Raw genomic sequence first — 17,034 nt, 5'->3', positions numbered from 1 at the left:
GTTAACTTTAAGAGATTCTGGATGAAAGGTATACGGGTACTCTCTGTACTATGTAACTTTTCTTTAATTCAAAAATTATATCAAAAGGAAAAGGAAGAAAAAAACATGAATCCTTGAACTTGAAAAAAGAAGCCCTCTTTTCCAGTTTGCCCCCAATAAGTTTTATTAAATCAATATAATGGTGTAAATATAAAATGCACAAAACTTAAGGAAAAAACTATAAAAACAAGGTAAACAGCCAAAGCTGTAACTAAAATTCATACAGATGCTGCCAAAGATGTCAGGTTTATATAGTAGCTGTCCCTGGAGTTGAGGTGAGGTATCTTAGCTCTGTGAGCTTATTTCAGGAGTAAGAACCACACAGAGACACAGATTCCCTGGTGCTCTCACACCCACTGCAAGAGACCTCTCTTCCAGGATTCCTCAAAAGGGGCTCCTTTAGCCTCTGTGTGGGTGACTCTGGGAAGCCAGTTAGGAACTGGTTAGTTGCTCAGGCCAGAGGTGATGAAGGCTTGGATGAGACCAAGTTGGTGAAGATAGAGAAACACAAACAGACCAAGAATGCCTTTGGGAGGTAGAACCTATGGGATCCACTCAGAATGTGTACTGAGTGTCAGTGATATACCACGCCTGGTTCTAGGCCCTTTGTGTATTCACTCAGCAAATGTTAGCCCTGCCTGCTCTCACACATTCAATCCCTGGGAGGCAAAGACCCTCTGGAGGAGGAAATGGCAACCCACTCCAGTATCTTTGCCTGGAAAATCCCATGGACAGAGGAGCCTAGTGGGCTACGGTCCATGGGGTCGCAAAGAGTTGGACACGACTGAAGCGACTGAGCATGGGCACGTGGGTGACTCTGATAATGAGAAGCTCACAACTCTCCTCCTTTGGTTGGTGTTCGGTTTGTGCCCCAATGCTATTGATGGGAATGAGAAATTAGAATCAACCCAAATCATAGGGCTAAGTAGTGCCAGCTCCCAAAATGACAGGGCACTGTGTAGCCACGAAGAGTGATAAGAATGTGGCTTATCTCAGTTCACGGAAGTGTGCATATAACAATCTTCAGGAACAAGAACAGAACAGAAATAGCATTTACACTCTGATCACAGCTATGATAAAATCTCTCTGTGTACATTAAGAGCTAGAGATAATTTAGTAATTTAGAATGGTACAAATCATTGCTGTTCCACATTGCTTTGATTTTTTTTAAGTGGTTTATGTATAGAATTTAAATTTAGCACACAGAATTTTTTCTTAAATCCTCCATTAAAGGACTTGGGGGTTGTTGTTTCAAAATTGGGAATGGCTGTATGAACACTGGATTGGGAAGGATTCTGAGGTCATGTCTCAGTTCCATGAAAGGGTGTGATCTGTTTGATTAGTGATGTCTGCCATGGGTGAGGATTAGCAGTGGCAGTATGCAGGCTAGTACCTATTCTCTCTTCTTGAGACACTCCCAGCAACCAGTTTCACTTGTGGTCACTCTGAAAGGTGAATGAGCTGTTTAAGGAGCCAGGTGAGAGAAATAACCTCTGCTTTCAGTTGAGGATTTGGGGCAAGTCACTGGGATGGATACAAGTTGATATGCAAGAGGGACTTCCCTGGTGGTTCAGTGGTTAATATTCTGCACTCCCAATGTAGGTGGCCTGGGTTCAATCCCTAGTCAAGAAAGTAGATTCCACACGCGGCAACTGAAAGTTCACATGCTGTAACTAAAGATTCCACATACCGCAACTGAAAAAAAAAAAAATCCTGCACACTGCAGCTAAGATCCAGCACAGCCAAATAAATAAATATTTTTTAAAAAGGTGGTATGAAATAAATACCATAAGGGTAGGAAAGCAAAGTCCTCCACAATAGAGGCCAATTTGAGAGTAGGTAGACACAGAAGGGAAGGCCTTATGGCCTTTGTACTGGGTCTTGAAGGATGAGGAGATTTTGCAGGTGGAGATGCCTGCGAAGGGTATTGCGTGGAGGCCATAGCATGGATAAAGCACGGAGGCTGGAAAATAACAGGCCTCCTGGGGAGCAAGCAAGAAGATCGCTATGACTGGAGCACAGAGCATGTTTAGGTTAACAGTGGAAGGTGAAGATGGAAACGGAGGCAGGGGCCAGCCAGAGTGTGTCCTGAAGGCTAGGGTAATGAGTCTGGATTTTATTTAGTCAGTCACAGGGAGGCTTTGGTGAGATTTGAGGCAGGTGGTACTTAGAGAGGAGACCAGAGGATGAGAAGAAAATGCCTCTTCCCTGGGAGACGATCACTATAAGAGGACCCCAGGCCCTGTATTTTGATATGATCCCTTTGGAATATGGGGTAGAAATCAGAACACTGGGATAGCGAGGTGTGGGAGATAAAACCAAACCCCACTGAGAACTACCCCACGGGCTCCATCCACTGTTTGGGATTTCCTGAGCTCTGGGCCAAGCACAGGGAGGTGGAAGCCACAGCCTCCACTTTTTAGGAGTTTCTGGTCTATGGAGGGAGGAAACATACCCCAGGAGACAACTGGAGACCAATCTTAGACGGTGTGCCATTGGGCACCAAAGGGAGGACACCCGCTGAGGGGCAGCATTTAGGAGTAGAAGATAAAGTTGGTGGGGAGCCAGTGGGTCAGGCTTCCCGGGGCTCCTGTTCTTGGAGGGGGGCAGCCTGGATGACTTCTAAGGGGTCCTCCAACTCTGCACATCCCTGGCTCTAGGAGGAGCTGTCCTGAAGAATGGGCAGAACTTGGACATGTAGAAGGAAAAGAAATGGGCTTCCCAGGAATGGGGAGCTGGATGGTGGGGGACAGCCAGAGCAGACAAGGACTCAGGACATATGGGGACACCGAGGGGACTGATGAGCTTTGTCAGGTCAGGTTGGGCAGGCTGAGGCAGCAGAGCCCCAGGGTCCGGCAACCAAATAGATGCCCCAGCTCCATGCAGTCGGGCCAGGGATACACATCCCTAGGCCAGGGATACTCAGAAGGGATGTGGGGTGATCAGGGTTTGGGGACAGTTGTTAGCCCACAGTCATCAGACTCCTTGAGATCCACCAGATAAGGAAAGGGTCCCAGAAGGCCCATACTGGGGAGTGTGGTTGGCCTCACAAGACTTAGCGCACCCCATGGATTCTGCTATATTCACAGGATGTGGCAAGACTCTAAGGATTCTATAATTTCCTTTTTTAAAAAATATTTAATTCTGAAAAAAAAATTTTAATTCTGGGCTTCCCTGATGGCTCAGTGGTAAAGAATCCGCCTGCCAATGCAAGAGACACAGGTTCAATCCCTGATCCAGGAAGATCCCACATGCCTCGGAGTAACTGAGCCTGTGCTCTAGAGCCCAGAGGTCATAGCTACCGAGCCTGTGTGCTGGGAGCCCATGCTCTGCAGCAAGAGAAGACACTGCAGTGAGAAGCCTGTGCAGCACAATTAGAGAGTAGCCCCCATTTGCTGAAACTAGAGAAAAGTCCAGGCTGCAACGAAGACCAGCTCAGCCAAAAATAAAAATAAATAAATAAAATTCAAAAACATGTAATTCTGATAATTGAGAGTAAGTTCCATGCCTCATTATCATAGTCAGCCCTGCATTTTTGCGTCCTGGTGGCTATACATTCATTCAGAACTTCCCTGACCAGGGATTAAACCCATTTCCCTTCAGTGGAAGCTCAGAATTTTAACCACTGGACTGCCAGGGAAGTGCCTCCTATGACTTTCCTTTGTCTGCTCTCCCAAACCGGACCCCGGGGAAGGCACTGCCTGCTTACCTTGCCTTCCACCCCAGATTCCAGCGTGTCCCTGGAGACTGTGGGCAGGAATGGGAGCTGACCTGGCCTTGAGACACAGTCAGGCAGGGACCTCCTTCTCTCTGCCAAGCCTGGGCAGACCTCTAGAGCCCTTCCACCCCTCCTCCATCCAGGGCCAGGGGAGACTCCAGGGCTCTGGCAGGGCAGTGGGTGGCAGTGGCCAGAGTGGAAAGTCCCCACGGGCTGGATTTTATCGGTGTTTGGCAGGCCTGGTTTTGGCCTCCCTCCTGGGACTCAAGGGCCTGACAATCTGTTTGGAGCATTGAGTGAGGGGTATGAAGTGGCAGAGGGGGTACAGGGTGGGGACTTTTTCCACTCACCCTAAAATGGAGAGTTCTCTAGTGCCAGGTTGGTGGGCACCAGGCCAGCTCTAGGTCACCTCAGGCAGTGAGAAGCTTGTTGCCGGGAAGCCGGCAGAACCTGGAGATGAGGGACAGAAGAGGACATGGGAGATCAGGCTCAGAGCAGGAAGGAGGACAGACGAGGGCTGGGGAAGAGGGTAATGGGGGTCACAGGTGTTTTAGGAGAACTAAAGACACGGGCAGAGTTGCAACGGGACAGAAGAAGAGAGACAACGAAGAACAGAAGCAGGGCCTGGGACGTCCCCCTGTTCCCAGGCCCCTGCCCAGGCTTCCTGCTGGGGCAGACCAGTGTCTGCACAGCCAGAAGCCCGTGTGGCTTACAGGTGGGTGTCCTGAGCGCTTGCTGAACTACGGTGAGAATTTCCCCAAATGCCCCGTTTGACCAGGAAGTCCTCTAAAGCTACCCCCGGGAGCTCTGACTTCAGTCACTGGTGACCCAGCTCCATCGCCTGCATCCATGCTAATAACGCCGCCATCATCACCACCATCAGCACCACACTAACCACCATCATCATTACCTTTTTCCTAGCTACTGACCCCATCATCCCCCAGACACCATAACTGCATCCCTCAAGGGCTTGGGAGTACTTGAACCCTGACTCAAGGCAGAATCTTTGAGTGTATCACCTCCAAACCAGTGACACTCAACTATTTGGCTCCTGAAAGGGAAGCTGGGCTGTGCCTGCAGACACTGTTGGTTGTCACAACTGGGGGACTGCTACTGGCATCTAGTGAGTAGAGGCCAAGGGTGCTGCTCAACATCCTACAATGCCCACGACAGCCCCACAACAAAGATTTTTTTTGTTCCAAAGTTTTGGAATTACGGATTTCTCTGTAGACCTGCCTATAGACCCTACAGCCTTCATTCTGCCCTCCTCTGGCCCTCACCCCAAAATGCCCAGCTCACACCTCTGGTTCCTGGGCAAAGAAGTCATTTTGCCACTCCATCTTTCGGCAAGTTTGATCTCATCGCTCACACCTCCTGGCCTCCACTGCTTGTTCTCAAAAGTCAATAGGATGAAAAGCCCTTTGATGCCACCCTCACAAAGGAAAACACACAGAGACGACTGATACGGGGAGCCCAGGGTACACCCAGGGTTGAGATCATGCTTGTCCAGGGCAGGGAGGCAGGGACTGGGCTGGGTCCCAGAGGTATAAAGCAGGAAGGACTGTTCAGGCTTTCACTCCACTGCAACAGCACAACTCAGAGTTGCCTCTGCTGCAGCCAGCTGGAAATCAGCATCATGAAGTGGATGGTACTGGCCTTGGTCTGCCTCCAGGCCTTGGAGGCAGCGGCATTGGTCAAGTGAGTCTGGGGCCTGAATGCTGGGATAGGAGCCCTGGCAGCTTTTTTTTAAAAAAATAAACTTATTTACAAAACAGATACAGATTCACAGACTTAGAGAACAAACTTATGGTTGCCAGGAGGGAAGAACTGGGGAAAGAGATAGTTAAGGAGTTTGGGATCTATGTGTACACTCTGCTACATTTAAAATGGATAACCAACAGGGACCTACCTTATAGCACAGGGAACTCTGCTCAATATTATGTGTCAACCTGGATGGGAGGGAAGTTTGGGAGAGAATGGATACATGCACATGCCTGGCTGAGTCCCTTTGCTGTCTACCTGAGACTCTCACAAATTGTTAATCAGCTATGTGCTGTGTTGTGCTTAGCTGCTCAGCCATGTCCAACTCTTTGCGATCCAATGGACCGCAGCCTGCCAGGCTCCTCTGTCCATGAGACTCTCCAGGCAAGAATACTGGAGTGGGTTGCTATGCCCTCCTCCAGGGGATCTTCCTAACCCAGAAATTGAACCCAGGTTTCCCATATTGCAAGGAGATCCAACCAGTCCATCCTAAAGGAGATCAGTCCTGGGTATTCATTGGAAGGACTGATGTTAAGACTGAAACTCCAATACTTTGGCCACCTGATGCAAAGAGCTGACTCATTGGAAAAGACCCTGATGCTGGGAAGGATTGAGGGCAGGAGGAGAAGGGGACGACAGAGCATGAGATGGTTGGATGGCATCACTGACTCAATGGACATGGGTTTGGGTGGACTCTGGGAGTTGGTGATGGACGGGGGGGCCTGGCGTGCTGCAGTTCATTGGGTCACAAAGAGTCGGACACAACTGAGCGACTGAACTGACTTCCCATATTGCAGGTGAATTCTTTACCGTCTGAGTCATCAGGGAAGCCCAAGAATACTGGATTCGGTAGCCTATCCCTTCTCCAAGGGAACTTCCCCACCCAGGAACTGAACCAGGATCTCTTGCATTGCAGGCAGATTCTTTACCAGTTGAGCTACCCATGAAGCCCTAATCGGCTATACCCCAATAGAAAATAACAAGTAAAAAAAAAAACCCAAAACTACTATAGACTGGATGACTTATAAATAACAGTAATTTTTTTCTCAAAGTTTTGGAGGCTGGGAAGTCCAAGATCAAGGTGCCAGTAGATTTGGTGTCTGGTTGAGAATCTGCTTCCTAGTTCATATACATACCGTCCATCGTTCTGCTGTCCTCACGTGTTGGAAGGGACACGGAAGCTCTCTGGCTGACCTGCTTCTGCTCTGAGGCAGGGAAGGCTCCCTGAGTCGGCACTGAACAGATCTCAGGATGGGAAGAGATATGGCCTCTGCCTTCAGGAAGCTTCCAGTCGGAGGGAGAAGCACCATCCGTTCCCACACTGATGATAAAGCATAGACCAGAAACAGAGAGAGTAGGGGCAACTTCTGCCTAAAAAAAACACCTTGAAAGGCTGGTACAATTATTTCTAGATAGGGAGATGTTTGCTAGAAGTTTCCTTAAGGGCCCCCAATTTATTTGACAGATGCCAAATCATCTAAGCAGAAACACCAGTCATGTAATCTCTATACGCTGAGGTGCCAGGGGAAAGGGGATAAGGCGGCCAGGTTCACAGGACATCAAAAGGGCGCCCAGCCTGCCTCATTGCCTGCGATTGCACCATTAAAAGGGCATTTTATTTGGTGGAAAGTTGGCTTCTCTCAGAAACTTCTTTGAGTATGCAAATTCTGGAGTCGTGTTGCGTGTGAAGCAATCATCAGCCTTCATATCTCAAGGTGAAGGGGTTTAGCAGAGAATTTCTGGAGAATGCAGGGTCTTGAGGGAATGGGGAAGAGATGGGGAAGGAAGCAGGAATCCAGAAGCCTGGAGCAAGGCCTAGGGACACTGGCAGAGACCCCTGGGCAATGGAGGCAGGCAGGTCTTGGAAGACACGGGCAGAAACCCATAATTCAGGAGATCCAGTTCCAGAGGCTGATCTGGGCTCTGGACCAGTCCAGCCAACCTCCGCATGGTCCCTGCCTCCTGTGAGGAGCATGACTGACCCAGGCCAGACCCGGAGCAGCAGAACTAGGACCCTGTCTTCTGAGTCCCCAGTCTAGTGCTGCTCCCTGGGGCCCGTGCTCTGTCACATCCAGCCAGTGCCAGTTGCCTGAGGGCCACCAATCCGGGGGACTCCCTTTGGGGTTAACTTTGCCGTCTCTGAAGCCTTTTTATTTTTTGAATTATGTATTGCTTTTTAATTTATTATTTTTCTGTGTTGTGCAGCATGTGGGATCTTAGTTTCTCAGAGATTGAACCCGTGCCCTCTGCATTGAGAGTGCAGAGTCTTAACCACTGAACCACCAAGGAAGTCCCTCTGAAACCTTTTTTTAAAAATGCACAAACTGGGAATTCCTTTGTGGTCCACTGGTTAAGGGCTCTGCGCTTTCACTGCCAGAGCGTGGGTTCAATTCCTGGTCAGGGAACAAAGATCCAGCAAACACAGCCAAAACAAACCAACCAACCGCACAAATCCTCCAAAGAGTAATGTCTAAAGTTCCTCTCCCCTTCCTGGGAAAGAGTTTATGGGGTATGTGAGAGTGGAGGACCAGGGTGGGATGACAACCCATGGGATGAGGTCGGGGCAGGCCTGGGTGAAGGTAGCTGTCTTCTGAATCTTGGAGCAAGTCCTGAGAAGAGTTTTCCAAGAGAAAAAGAGAGGCAGAGGGAGAAAGAGCCAGAGAGAGCCAGAGATCGAGACAGAAATGGAGAAAGAGGGAGACAGACACATACAAGCGACGGACCCCGGGGACAGAGCGACGGGGAGCCTGAGGCAGTTAGGGATGGAGAGAGAGATTGGGATATTAGAGGCGCAGTAGGAAAGAGGGAGTCCCTGCCCTGACCCCAGCCCTTCTGCAGAATCCCCTTGAAGAAATTTAAGTCCATCCGTGAGATCATGAAGGAGAAGGGCCTCCTGGAGGACTTCCTGAGGACCTACAAGCACGACCCGGCCCAGAAGTACCGCTTTGGTGACTTCATTGTGGCCACCGAGCCCATGGACTACATGGACGTGAGTCTTGACCCTCGCCTGGGGCTCCCCCTCCTCCTGCTGCCAAAGGCTGAGGGCCAGGCCTGGGCTGTGAGCTGCACTCTCCCTCTCTGCACCCTCCCACTCACCCCCTGGAGGCTGCCCCTGTCTCTCAGACCTGCCTGCCAGCCCGGAGACTTCATTGCCTGAGAAAGCACGGAGGGACCCCTGATGACCTGGCAGCTGAGTCCACGCAGACTTTTGCTGCTGCCCCAGGCGGGCTCAGACTGAGGGCCCTCTGGGCAAGTGTGGTTCTGGGCAAGTGTGGAGGGCAGACTCGAGCCCCTGCTTGTGGTGTGGGCTGTGGGGCTGGCCACTCTGCTGCTCTGGCCATGGAGAAGGCTGGGCCTGATGGGAAGAACACTAGAGTGACTGGCTCCAATGCCCCCACCACAAGCAGGACCCACCCCCCAACCCCCACCCAGAGCTAAGAGCCTGCCCCATGTCCCTTCCTCCCCACCCAGGCTGCTTACTTTGGCGAGATCAGCATTGGGACGCCACCACAGAACTTCTTGGTCCTTTTTGATACCGGCTCCTCCAACCTGTGGGTGCCCTCTGTCTACTGCCAGAGCCAGGCCTGCAGTGAGTGCTGGGCTGCGGAAGGGAGGGCATTGACACCTGTTGGGGAAAGGCTGCACTTTCGTAAAGATTGCTGGGGGGCTGGGAGGTGGGGTCAGCAAGGAGCTCCAGTCCTGGAAAGGTCCAGGGATTTGTCCAGTGTCACATGGCACATGTCCCACCCAGAGGGAAGGAACTGGCCATGAGCCTGGGTGGCCCCTCTCTGATTACCAGGACATATTCCTTCACCTACTCCAGCCTAGCCCAGCTCACTCCACCTCGTTCTGTTCACTCTGGGCAATGCCATTCTGGCCCGCTCCACTCTACAACACTCTTTCTATGCTACTCCCCCACCACGTTTTACTAAGTTCTCACTGAACTCTCCCAAGGACCCGGGAGAAGGACATAGACGTGGTCCTCCTCCTGTCACTGTCTTTGGAGATGCACACTTCCTAGGGCGGGCCTGGCCCGTGCCAAAGCCTTGGGGTTTGGGTCTTGACACCTCTAGTCCAGAAGGTCCCTCACTGGCCCCATCCTAGGCTGTCTCAGGATCCTGGTATGGCCAGCTTCTCCCCTGGGGTGAGGGAAGTTTCAGGGAATACCCTGGAGGTCCATTCACTCCTTCATCTGATGAGTAATTTCTCGACACTTGCCGTGTATCAGGAGATCTGCTGGGGGCCAGGAAGATGGAGATAGATACCATACAACTTGCCCACACTATAGTCCTAGGGAGGTCATCATCCTAGGGCATCTGACGATTCTGTGATTATGTTAGGTTGGTGGGGTGGGTGCTTTGGGGTCAAGGCTGCCCAGTTCTTAAGGGTCTTCTGATGCCAGGAATGTCAGTTGGCTACCATCTGACTCCTTGGCCTGTAGGTGGAGGGGTGTGTGTGTGTGTGTGTGTGTGTGCGCGCTGAGGCTATAGGATGTGAGTACAGGCTGGGAGACAAGTGGGCAGCCTTGCAGACCTTAGAGGGGGCCAGCATGACTTCCCCGAATTTTCCCTTCCCTGCAGCCAGCCACACCCGCTTCAACCACAGCCTATCCTCCACCTACTCCACCAATGAGCAGACCTTCTCCCTGCAGTATGGCAGCGGCAGCCTCACTGGCATCTTAGGCTATGATACTCTGACGGTGAGTGATGCTGCCGGCTGAGCCCTCACCTCTTCCTAGGATATAGGCAAGGTAATTTGGGGCTGTGAACTCAATTCTAACCTCATAGTTCTGAGTCTGATGGGGAGACTTAGACGGAGGCCTTTGAAATACATGGGAAACACCCAGTATTCTGCCATTGTTTGTTGCTGAGTTGCTCAGTTGTGTCTGATTCTTTTGCAACCCCATGGACTGTATAGCCCACCAGGCTCCTCTGTCCATGGGATTTCTCAGGCAAAAATACCGGAGTGGGTTGCCATTTCCTTCTCTAGGGAGTCTTCCTGACCCAGGGATTGAATCCATGCCTCCTGCATTGGCAGGCGGATTCTTTACCACTGAGGCACCAGGGAAGCCCATACTCTACCATACAGGCCAGAAAATCATAACACTAGAGGCTCATCGAGGAACGGCCTTGGTGATCCAGTGGTTAAGACACTGAGCTTCCAATGCAGGGGGCTGATCCCTGGTCAGGGAACTAAGATCCTGCATGCTGTGAGGTGCAGCCAAAAAAACCAGAAAAGGCTCATCCATTCACTCATCGACCCCTCACTGTGGGCCACCACGTGCCAGTCGCTAGGACACAGAGTGACTGGGATGGCCTGCTCATTTTCCTTAAGAAGCTTAAAGCCTCCGGGAGCAGCAGGTTGGGATGGGCGGGGCTGCAGCAGGTGAGGGTGGCTCCTTGGAAGAGAAAGTGGCTTTCGCAAACCTGTCAAGAAGCGAGGTGGCAGAAGTGAGGGAGGGATGAAGAACAGACAGATGGGTCTCAGGAGGGGGATCCAGAGGGGGGTGTGTGGAGTTACATTCATCACTTCCCATCCTCTGCATCCCCTCCAGGTCCAAGGCATCAAGGTCCCCAACCAGGAGTTCGGCTTGAGTAAGACTGAGCCGGGTACCAATTTCCTCTATGCGAAGTTTGATGGCATCATGGGCATGGCCTACCCCTCCCTGTCCGTGGATGGGGCCACCACCGTCCTTCAGGGCATGCTGCAGGAGGGTGCCCTCACCAGCCCCGTCTTCAGCTTCTACCTCAGCAGGTAAGGAACTACTTGGCAGTCCCTGGCTCCCAGCTCACTAGCTTCCACAGGCCTGGACAGCTGAGGTTCAAACACTTTGGAGTTTGGAGGCAGGCATTCCCAGCAGGCATTTGGCAGGACCTTTCCTCCTGGGCTTCTGACTCTTCCTTTCCCGCGCTCCCCATCCCCGCATCTGTCCCCAGCTCACTCGGTCTCTTCTTTGCGTTTCTTGGCCAAGACAGAATCTCCCCTTCCTCCGGCAGAACTCTGCCTGGAGCATTGTTGCAGCTTCTCCTACCCCTATGGGACTTCCCTGGTGGCTCAGATGGTGAAGAATCTGCCTGCAATGAGGGAGACCGGGGTTCAATCCCTGGGTGGGTAAGATCCCTTGGAGAAGGGAATGGCAACCCACGCGAGTATTCTTGCCTGGAGAATTCCATGGACAGAGGAGCCTGGTGGGCTACAGTCCACGGGGTCGCTGTGAGTCAGACACGACTGAGCAGCTAACACTTTCACTTTTCTCCTACCTCTAGGGCTAACTGCCTGCCCAGAGCTGCAGTGAGTTCACTTCCTTCTGACCAAATGTTTTCTACCTGGACACCTCTTTTGTGTAATAATCTATTCTTCATCTCCTTTGATCTATTGTTCTAGCCAGGTCTTCTGGCCTCAGTCCACCATGAACTCAAACAAATTGTTGTTCTTACCACAAACACAAGCAAAAGTGGTTATTTACGTGGGCCCTGGAGCCAAGCGGTGGGAAGGGGTGGGTGGCCTGGAGGGGACTTTCCATCTTTCCTCTCTAGAATTAGACAACCACCTTCTAGAGACAGTCAACATCTACTCTCTGGGGCTTAGTCATTTGAACCCGACTTTCAACAATATTATCCTGTTACTAAGGTTGCTGACCTCTGTTTACAAGTACTCTTGAGTTTAGCCCGGAGGATCGCTGCCCAGTGCTACACTCCTGCTCGTCTACTGTCTAACAGGGAGGTCGTGCCCTCCACTCCCCCTGGGCCCCTCCTCCCTCCGATTCCAGCAAAAAACAAACTGGGCCTCGGTCAGGCTCCTGCTGACACGCTCCACCAGCAGCATGAAGTGAAAGGCAGAGGAGAGAGGTGGGACAGGGCTGCAGGCCAGATGACCAGAGGCTTTCCCAGAGGAAGCGCTTGGTGGAGCGGCCTCATTTGAGAGCTGGAGGCACTGGGAATTCCCAGCCTTGGTCAGAGGTGGGGGACACAACATCTGCCCTTAGGGAGCCCCAGTCTGAGGGGACGCAGCCCTGCCCTCAGGGGTTCCCAGTCTGAGGGGAGACACAGCCCTGCTCTCAGGGAGCCTCAGTCTGAGGGGAGACACAGGCCTGCCTCAGGGAGCCCCAGTCTGAGGGGAGACACAGGCCTGCCTCAGGGGTTCCCAGTCTGAGGGGAGACACAGCCCTGCCTCAGGGAGCCCCAGTCTGAGGGGAGACACAGCCCTGCCTCAGGGAGCCCCAGTCTGAGGGGAGACACAGCCCTGCCTCAGGGAGCCCCAGTCTGAGGGGAGACACAGCCCTGCCTCAGGGAGCCCCAGTCTGGAGCCAGGGCAGGACTTCTATTTTCTTGCCTTTCCCATAGCCACTTCCTGACTCACCTTTCACTTTACATTCTGCAGCCAACAGGGCTCTCAGGACGGGGGAGCAGTCATCTTTGGGGGTGTGGACAACTGCCTGTACACAGGGCAGATCTACTGGGCCCCCGTCACTCAGGAGCTGTACTGGCAGATTGGCTTTGAGGAGTGAGTCTGCAGTGGGCCCCAGGGGTGTGGGCACTTCATTCGGGCAGGATGTTGCACACACACATCCAGGTCTTGGGGTTTCAAGACCCTGGTTGGCCTGGAGAAGGTGGGTGTGATGGGGACAACACAGGAAGAGGCAGGGTCTGGAATCCCAGACATTTCAGGCCCTGTCATCCAACCCTAGGGCCTTAGAGATTAGAAACTGGGGTGTGTGGGGGGAGGGACTAATTTACTCAAAGTATTTACAACGAATCAATAGCCCTGGCCATCAGTCTTTCTAGAACTATCTGTGGAACTTTTTAGAAACAGAATACATGGCCATTCAGGTGGACTTGGACAGACTGTTATGAGGCTGGGGGGTGGTTGGATTGACCTCTGTAGAATCTTTATCTTCCTGAGGCGTACCTTGATTCGGTGGCTGCGGCCCAGCCCCTAGCTGCCCTGAGCTGGGAGGTGCTGAGACTGCCCATCTTCTCACCATTTAGGTTCCTCATTGGTGACCAGGCCACGGGCTGGTGCTCCACAGGCTGCCAGGCCATCGTGGACACCGGCACATCTCTGCTCACGGTGCCCCAGCAGTTCCTGAGTGCCCTTCTGCAGGCCACGGGAGCCCAGGAGGACCAGTATGGACAGGTGCATGCGGCGGAGGCGTGCCCTTTCCCGGGGAGAGGCCAGGGGGCATTTATGGTTTTTCCTGGGAGCACAGGAATAGCCTGATTTTTGGCCTCTGTGCTTCTCGCTGTCTCCTGGCACTGGAGGTGGGGGCCCCGGGATGACTGGGGTGGGGGCTGGCTGGGGGCCGAAGGCTGATTCAGGGGGGCCAGATGCCTGTGCTGGTATGGGAGGTCACTAATAGGCAGAATTTCCTCTGAGCTTCAACCTCTTAGAGGAAACAGTTTAAACACCTGCTGGGCTTTGCAGTAAGAGCTAAATAACTAGAATGTGGGACCAAGCCCTAAAGCGACAAGGAATAACTCTTGAATCCAGAGCTCCTTCACCTCCACCTTGGGAGGTGGATGGGGCAGGGCCCTGCCCCATCCTTACCGCCTCCTGAACCTACCAAAGGGTTTGCATAATTAAGGTATTCTCACTAACTTTGGTGGGCTGATGAGATATATTTTCTACACACCTGTGTACTTTATTTATGTATTATTTTAATTTTTATTGGGGTATAATTGCTTTACAATGCTGTGTAAAGCTGTCCAACAAAGAGAATCAGTTAGAGGCATGCATATATCCATCCCCTCCCTCTTTGACCTCCCACCCGGCCACTGCCATTCCACCCCTCTAGTCACCACAGAGCACCCAGCTGAACACCTTGTGCTATACAGTAGCTTCCCATCAGCCATCTATTTTACACAGAGTAGTGCATCAGACCTATTTTAAAAGGACACTTGCAGGGAAGAGGTGTAGATTTAAACTTTCATGGGGGAAATTCAAGAAAGAGGCATGGGCATACACACTGAGGAAACCAGAAGGGAAAGAGACACGTGTACCCCAATGTTCATCGCAGCACTGTTTATAATAGCCAGGACATGGAAGCAACCTAGATGTCCATCAGCAGATGAATGGATAAGAAAGCTGTGGTACATATACACAATGGAGTATTACTCAGCCATTAAAAAGAATACATTTGAATCAGTTCTAATGAGGTGGATGAAACTGGAGCCTATTATACAGAGTGAAGTAAGCCAGAAGGAAAAACATAAATACAGTATACTAATGCATATATATGGAATTTAGAAAGATGGTAACAATAACCTGGTGTACGAGACAGCAAAAGAGACACTGATGTATAGAACAGTCTTATGGACTCTGTGGGAGAGGGAGAGGGTGGGAAGATTTGGGAGAGTGACATTGAAACATGTAGAATATCATGTAAGAAACGAGTTGCCAGTCCAGGTTCGATGCGCGATACTGGATGCTTGGGGCTGGTGCACTGGGACGACCCAGAGGGATGGTGTGGGGAGGGAGGAGGGAGGAGGGTTCAGGATGGGGAACACATGTATGCCTGTGGCGGATTCATTTTGATATTTGGCAAAACTAATACAATTATGTAAAGTTTAAAAATAAAATAAAATTTAAAAAAAAAAAAAAGAAAGAGGCATGTTTTGAGAAACATGACTCAGGTCCCCCCACAACCCACCCTCTGTACAGCAGCTTCTACAACTTGGAGGTTCTGTACTCGAGTCCTCGTGGGTTACACCAGCAGTATTGGTGTTGCAGCCTCCAGTCCAAGAGCAGACTTGGGGCTCGGGCCCAGGACCCCAGGGGCTGCAGTGATGGGGCTGGCAGGTCCTCTTAGCGGGGAGATGAGGCGACCCGGGCGCTGTTCCTCTCTGCAGTTTCCTGTGGACTGTAACAACATCCAGAACCTGCCCACCCTCACCTTCGTCATCAATGGTGTGCAGTTCCCTCTGCCACCCGCCTCCTACATCCTCAATGTAAGTCCTGGTTCCTGCAGGCTGAACCAGTGGGCAGAAGGTCAGGGATGGAGGTGGGTGAGGGGTGGGAGGAAGCTGTGAGGAGCCAGAAACACTGGGTCCCCTTAACTGTGCCATCTCCTTGAAGCATTGATTTCTCTTCCCCTCTCATGGATTTTAAACCCCCTTCTCTGGAACCAGGCTGTGAAAGAGCAGAGCAATCATCTATTAATAATAATTGTTATTAATTAATTAAGGGGGAGAGGCACTGGCTCTCTGTTGAGCACTTACAAGAGTCAGCCACCAAGTGAAGCACTTTGTCTACATTTTCCTGATGACTCGTCATAACATTTAATGAGGGAGATATGAATTTTTATTTTACAAGTAAAAACTTGGAGGTTCCAAGAGGTTAACTCATTGGCCTAAAGCTACATAGTAAGGGTGAAGCTAAGGTTTGAACCTAAGTTGATCTGGCTCCAAGGCTTTACTACCAGGAGTTGAGGAGATCCTGCAGAGGGAGGGCCCTTGCAACCTGCCCTCAGCCACAGTTGGCCTGTGAGGCCTCAAGGGTAGAAACTCTGGCTCATCCTTTTCTGTATCTGTGCTGCTGGCCTGGGGCTCTGGGCTGAACAGTGCCCGGTCCACCTGTGAGCTGATGAATGAGTGTTGCCCTTGTGTGTTGTGCAGAATGACGACAGCTACTGCATCCTGGGGGTGGAGGTCACCTACGTACCCTCCCAGAATGGCCAGCCCCTGTGGATCCTTGGGGACGTCTTTCTCAGGTCATACTATTCCGTCTATGACCTGGGCAACAACAGGGTGGGCTTTGCCACGGCCGTCTAGACTCAGTGCCTGGACTCCCGGGCTTCCTTCTCCCTCTGGACACTCCACCCTACAGGGGGTTCTCTCTGCACTTCCTCTCTGCATTTAGCCTCCCTTCTCTGGACTCTGGACTCTCTCTAATAATAAACAGCTCTTCTCCACGTTGGCCATCCTGTTGTTTTTAGAGGGCGGTCGCAGCCTGTGAGGCTCAGGGAACGGGACAATAAGAATCAGAGGCAACTTTGTCTCTATCGGACCATGTTGTCCCTGAGTTTCTAGGAGGTTCGTCGTGGGTCACTGAGTTTCTAAGAGAAATAGGGCATGAGGTAGGCTTGGGGGTGGGCCATGTACCCCTCAAAGTTTGGAGTCTCTTCACAGCTTCTCTCTGGAGAGGGAAGACAGGGGTAGTGGCATGCAGGCACGGCATGCCTTTGTAAGGGACAATCCAAAATGCTCTGCTGACCTAATTTACCAAACTACCACCAGAGTTACCCCACACATATCACTAGCAGTGTGACTAGGGGTCCCATGTGTCTTAAATCTAGGCTTCTTCCTCCTTATCTGTGATCAAGTTTGCCCTAGGAGCTTTCAGAAGAAGGCTGGAGGACAATGAGCATTGTAACAGATGTGGGTCCTTTAGGGAGACATCACGTGATGCCACCAGAGCATCTTGTGACGTGCATCACGGGAGGGTGACATGAAAAGGTCAGGAAGTTTCTCTGTTCAGCAACATGGTGGTGGTGTACCTGCAAGCTCCAGGTAATGAGG

The 17,034-nt window shown here is 51.6% G+C and overlaps 1 protein-coding gene across 1 annotated transcript; it reads left to right on the top strand.

Moving 5' to 3' along the window:
- The first annotated feature begins 5,353 nt into the window (after window positions 1-5,353).
- Window positions 5,354-16,430, top strand: PGC (progastricsin). The gene is made up of 9 exons (NM_001205791.2): window positions 5,354-5,455; window positions 8,357-8,507; window positions 8,990-9,107; window positions 10,099-10,217; window positions 11,073-11,272; window positions 12,899-13,021; window positions 13,507-13,654; window positions 15,367-15,465; window positions 16,132-16,430. The coding sequence occupies exons 1-9, from the start codon at window positions 5,394-5,396 to the stop codon at window positions 16,285-16,287; spliced, it is 1,176 nt and encodes a 391-aa protein (NP_001192720.2). The 5' UTR covers window positions 5,354-5,393; the 3' UTR covers window positions 16,288-16,430.
- The last annotated feature ends 604 nt before the right edge of the window (window positions 16,431-17,034 follow it).

Source organism: Bos taurus, chromosome 23 (genome assembly GCF_002263795.3).
Source record: "Bos taurus isolate L1 Dominette 01449 registration number 42190680 breed Hereford chromosome 23, ARS-UCD2.0, whole genome shotgun sequence".
NCBI classification, from domain to species: domain Eukaryota; kingdom Metazoa; phylum Chordata; class Mammalia; order Artiodactyla; family Bovidae; genus Bos; species Bos taurus.
Note: the sequence above shows the minus strand (reverse complement) of the source record. Positions and strands in the feature narration are given on the sequence as shown.